This window comes from Bos indicus, chromosome 18 (genome assembly GCF_029378745.1).
Source record: "Bos indicus isolate NIAB-ARS_2022 breed Sahiwal x Tharparkar chromosome 18, NIAB-ARS_B.indTharparkar_mat_pri_1.0, whole genome shotgun sequence".
NCBI lineage: Eukaryota > Metazoa > Chordata > Mammalia > Artiodactyla > Bovidae > Bos > Bos indicus.
In genome coordinates this window covers 48,572,779-48,577,971 of record NC_091777.1, presented here as the reverse complement: position 1 = coordinate 48,577,971, position 5,193 = coordinate 48,572,779, and the positions used below count along the sequence as shown (strand labels likewise).

General features: G+C 59.5%; 1 protein-coding gene and 1 long non-coding RNA gene across 2 annotated transcripts; one reads left to right on the top strand and one right to left on the bottom strand.

Annotated features, from left to right (window-relative positions):
- Positions 1-443: 443 nt before the first annotated feature.
- Positions 444-4,747, top strand: PPP1R14A (protein phosphatase 1 regulatory inhibitor subunit 14A). The gene is made up of 4 exons (XM_019980125.2): positions 444-926; positions 2,969-3,049; positions 3,632-3,664; positions 4,503-4,747. Exons 1-4 carry the CDS (start codon positions 726-728, stop codon positions 4,629-4,631), a joined length of 444 nt encoding a protein of 147 aa, XP_019835684.2. The 5' UTR covers positions 444-725; the 3' UTR covers positions 4,632-4,747.
- On the bottom strand, positions 923-2,546 carry LOC109572949 (uncharacterized). Its single transcript, XR_002182879.2, has 3 exons — positions 2,205-2,546; positions 1,514-1,555; positions 923-1,140 (listed from the first exon to the last, which is right to left on the bottom strand). It is a non-coding gene; the product is annotated as an uncharacterized lncRNA (long non-coding RNA).
- Positions 4,748-5,193: the final 446 nt, after the last annotated feature.

Below are 5,193 nucleotides of genomic sequence, written 5' to 3'. Positions count from 1 at the left end.
CCTGAGGATTAGGCTTGTCTGTTTCGTTCACCGCTCTGTCCTCGGTGCCCAGGGAAGTTGAGGAGGGGGAACCTGGTGATCACCGGGGAGACAAGAAAACCCTTGGATGCTATCTGGCTGGCATAAGGAGACTGATATGAGCGGGAGAAAGAAAGGCGGCGGTGCGGGGTGTGTGTGTGTGTGTGTGTTTGTGTGGCTAACAGCTCAGATGACATGATGTCAAAAGAATATTTGTTGAATAAAGTGAATATGAACAAATGGATACATGGATGAATGAATAAATGAAAGGGGTCAAAAGACCTACCGTGAGTACTATGGCTTGACCTTCCTTTGCCAACAGAGTAGGTAGCACAGGGGCTCCCGCACTGTCCCTGGCAACCACCAGGGGGCGAAGACAGGCTGGGTGCCCGAGAGGCCATCCCGATAACCGCCCCGCCCCGCCCCGGGGATCCAGGTCCCGGGAGCCCCAGCCACTCTGCCGGGCCTGGGGCTCCCGGACCCCGCCCATACCTGAACCAGGAACAGCCGCGGGCTTCCCGAGGGCGCAGCGGCAAGTCCTCGCGCTGCAGGCGGGGAAACTGAGGCCCGGGGCGGTCGGGGCGGGGCCGGCCCCCCTGCGAGTCCGAGCCCCCGCCCCCGGCCGGCCCCGCCCCGGCCCGTAAGAGGTCCCCTGGGCGCCCGGCGAAAGCGCACAGCGCGGCGCCGGGGCCGGGGCCGGGACCACGATGGCAGCTCAGCGGCTGGGCAAGCGGGTGCTGAGCAAGCTGCAGGCTCCATCGCGGGCCCGGGGGCCGGGGGGCAGCCCCGGGGGGCTGCAAAAGCGGCACGCGCGCGTCACCGTCAAGTATGACCGGCGAGAGCTGCAGCGGCGGCTGGACGTGGAGAAGTGGATCGACGGGCGCTTGGAGGAGCTGTACCGCGGCAGGGTGAGGCGGAGAGGGGCACCCCGGGGGAGGGGAAGGGGGACTGGTTGTTTGTTCTCGCTGATGCACCCTGGTGCAGCCTCCTTTGCACGGGAGAACGCAGCCTCCTGGACTCCTGGGCCCCGCCGTCTATCTTCCATGACACTCTGCTTGTGCATACAGACACACTTGGGTCCAAACTCCCGGTTTTAGCATATGGGAGCTGGAGTGACCTTATCTGGAGAAAGGGTGGGGGCAAGGGGGATGTCTTAAAACCAAACATAGACATAGTGTCTGGGGGAGATACAACCACAGCATACAGCAAAGGAAGCATTGGCATTCACAGACAGGCTCAGTGACGCGCTGTGGCCACTCGCAGATACAGTGACAGAAGCAACAACTCCACATAGCCTCCCCGGGACACAAGAAGGGGGCACTTACAGATCAACCTGTGCAACTGCCACAGGCTCTCCCAGTCACCCCAACACAGGCCACGGCCATATGCAGACACAACACGACTATACCCACACAAAAGGACTCTAGTCACGGCTGTTCACAGATATACAGCAAAGCTGTAGCAACTCACAGACACTGCAAGCTACAACAGCTACCTCTGACACCCAGTGATTCAAGTAACGACCATCCATTATCTCCTAAAAGCAAAAAAACGATAATCACTTTGCAAGCGCAATGATAGATGCTGCAGCCATGCACAGACATAAAATAACAGAAATTATAGCTACACCCAGACAGTAAACCGCGTAAGCCATGGGCTCCTCCGGCCACACAAAGGCAGAAACTGCATCTGCCCGTGAACACACACAGCATATGCTACAGCCTCCACTGCTATCTCGTGGGCTACAGACAGAAATGACATTTTACTGTCTATAGTCACATTTGTACAACACACACGTGCTGCAGAGCATGGTCACAGGTACACACACACACACAGAGGATAAGATATTATCCTCAGCACAGCTCGAAGGTGGGAGACGCCCTTGCAGTGACCCGAGGCCCCTCTGTCCTCAGACACGTGTGGCTCACACTGATGGACAGTGGCTAGTGGTAGGTGGCATCAGCTAGCCAGACTCTCAGGGACACAAGCTGTGGTCACTTACTGATCGACCTATGCTGTAGTGAGACAAACACAGCTAAGCCGGAGTCACCCACCACCCACCCTTAGGACCACAGACCCCTGACGAGCCACAGAGAACATCACACACACACATGACACATCCCTGCACCCTCCCGTTGGCCCTGGTCTCAAACACAGAGACTCACATAGGCGGTTTACACACTTACAGACACTCCACGCCACACACCATCCCCCGACTGCCCAGGCCTGAAGCCCACAGTGGAGTCAGCCGGATTTTGCTGGAGGAGGAGAGACTGTAGCCTCTGGGATCTCTTTGCTCAGACAGCTGGAATCTGTCCGCAACAGGGGTACCGAGCCAGTCTGCATTTGGCCCTTTGCCCCGAGAGGCCACCCAAGGGTCCCCCTCTTGGCCGCTTGAAATTGGGCTCGTGACTTATCCCACACACCCACCCACCCTGGGGACTTGAGGGTTGGGCTAGGGCCCCAGGGGGTGACCCCAACCCCCCAGCCTCATCCCCTGGGGCTAGGGGCCATCCCTAGCAGGCTCTAGCCTGCCAGCTTTCCTCCCCTCCACCTAGTGCTTAAACTTTTCCTTGAAAGGACAGAGCCAGCCCCTCTCCAGAATCCCAGAATCTGACATTCCAAGACTCGACCAGGCCTGCTTCCCACTGTGGGAACCGGGGCCAAGGCAGGAGCGCAGTGCCAGGCCTGAGACTCCCGGGACCCAGGGGCCAGGATCCGAGCTGGTACAGGCTCTGGGGCCTCTGTCAACCCATCTGTCACCACCCGCCCCCCCCCCCCCCACACACACACCCAGATGTCCCGCCTTGGCGGTGCTGTCCCTGACTACCACATTATTGCTCCAGAACCCGCCAGCTGGGCCCTGGGTGGCTGGGGCTCCTCCCGAGCCTGGGACAAAGACAGGGGAGGGAAGGGAAGGGACCCTGACTGCCCCTCCTTCTCCGCTCAGGAGGCAGACATGCCCGATGAGGTCAACATCGATGAATTGTTGGAATTAGAGAGTGAAGAGGAGAGAAGCCGGAAAATCCAGGTAGGTGGAAGGGAAAGCCGTACCTAGCCCCCTCCCCTGCATCTCCCTAAAAATTGTATCAATAATTAACAGGTTTATTGAGCACTCCCTCAGTGCCAGGCACTGTTTCAATGGCTTTAAGCTTAGTAACTTATTTAATCTTCACAAAACCCTCCAAAGGGACTGTTATCTCCATTGCACTACTATCGATACTATTATCTCCATTTTCAACTCAAGGAAAATGACTCCCAGAGATATCTAATCACTTGCCCAGGGCCACACAGCTCAGCAGGGGCAGAGCTGAGAGTCAGAGCCCGGCAGTGCACATGCAGTGGCCCGCTCTTCCGGCCTCGGTGCTCTAGAGGGAGGAAATGCTTTGTGATCTTCTGGCCCTCTCTGGATCCAGCGCTGGTGGGGGGCTGAGTGTCTGGACTCACCCCTAGCCCCCAGTAGCTCTCTAAGACGCCTAGATCTATTTCTTCCCTTGAAACCACGTGGGAAGTCCACCTGGACGTCCATCTGTCTTGCTGCCCTTGCTTTGCTGGGTTGGAGGCGTGTAGGTGTTGGTCATTTACTATTTTTTTTCTGTTGGGGGGTTTTTAGGGACTCCTAAAGTCGTGCACGAACCCCACAGAGGTGAGTTTTCTGTCCCCAACTCTAGGGCCCTGTTCTGTCCCCTGCACCCGTGAGGGTGGGGGTGGGCTCCGGGGAGGAGGGAGGAAGCTGGCGGGGCCCAGGACCCTCAGAGGGAACCCTGGGGGCCCTGCCTCTCCCAGGGCCCTTTCCTCATCTCAGTGGTGTCTTTTGTTTTCCTCACTCCTGTCCCTCTCTCCCCATCTGCCGCCGGGGCTCCATTATCTCCCCCTCTGAGGCGCTCCCCCATCTGTCTCCTGTCTCTGCCTCTGCTGCGCCATCCCGTCTCTGCCTCTCTCCCCCGTGCCTGCCTGCAGCACCCTGGGGCTCCCTTCCCCACCTCTCAGGGGCCCCCCAGCCTTCCAGGCCCTGAGCGGCCCAACCCCTCTCACTTCCTTCCCGGCTTTAAAAGGGAAAACTATTTGTGTTTCTCTGACCAGCTCTGGGCTGCCTGAGGGACAAACGTCACTGTGTGTCTGTCTGCCCTGGAGCCGGCTCAGGCCTCTGGCCCCTGGGGACCCCCCTCCTGGTAATCTCTTGGCCTGAGAAATAGCCCCATGTTGCCCCGTGGCTCTGTTTCTTTCTTGGGCCCCTCGTTTCTCTCCCCACCTCTTCTCTGCACCTCTCTCCGTTTCTGTCCCTCTCCCTGCCTCCGGTCTCTTCCTCTCCCTCCGGCCTGTTCGTCTCCATCTGGAGCCTCTACCCCTCCTCACCTGCACCTCCATCCCCTCTCACTGACCAGAGGGCAGGAAAAAGAGGAGTCCCGGGTTGGAAGGACTGGGTTGGCCAGGGGGTGCCCCCACCCCTCCCCATGTTCTCAGCATCCTCGCCCCGTCCTCAGGACTTCGTCCAGGAGCTGCTGGCGAAGCTGCGAGGCCTCCACAAGCAGCCAGGCCTCCGTCAGCCCAGCCCCTCCGGCGACGGCAGCCTGAGCCCCCGCCAGGACCGAGCCCGGACCGCGCCGCGCTGACCCTCTCTGGCCTCCGTGACCTCCTCCATCTCCCTGCCACCCAACGCCGTCCTGGCTTGTTTATAAGTCGTATTTAATGGTTCCGTAACAATAACACCGCGTGCCTGTTTTTCCTCTCCCTGGTTACTGTGGGCTTCCCTGAGCGCCTCCCCCCACCGCCCTCTCTCCCGCTGCGTCTCCTCGGCCCCCAGCCCCCGCAGCTGGCCCGGACAGATGGAGAACAGCTCCTCAGCCAGAGAGCATGAGAACAGGCCCTGCTGACCTTCCACCCCTGGGGCTCACATCCTGTCCTCACCTCCCCCAGCCTTGGCCTAGCCCCAGCCAGCAGGGCCTCCATATGTGGGCAGGGGTGGAAGGGGGGTGCTGTGGGGAGGACCACCGTGGACCACCACAGCAGAGGCCCAGGACCGAATGTGCCTGCTGTGACCGCCGCGTACCGGGAACAAACCATTCATCCTCTCCATAGATTTTATTCCACATTCATTGGCTGCTTTTATCCCTGGGTCGGGAAGATCCCCTGGAGAAGGCAATGGCAACCCACTCCAGTATTCTTGCCTGGGAA

Coding starts and splice junctions, on each gene's coding strand:
- PPP1R14A (XM_019980125.2), top strand. CDS start 726: ATGGCAGCTCAGCGGCTGGGCAAGCGGGTGCTGAGCAAGCTGCAGGCT. Junction 3,050..3,631: donor AGAGAAGCCGGAAAATCCAG/GTAGGTGGAAGG, acceptor GGGGGTTTTTAG/GGACTCCTAAAGTCGTGCAC. Junction 3,665..4,502: donor CGTGCACGAACCCCACAGAG/GTGAGTTTTCTG, acceptor CCCCGTCCTCAG/GACTTCGTCCAGGAGCTGCT.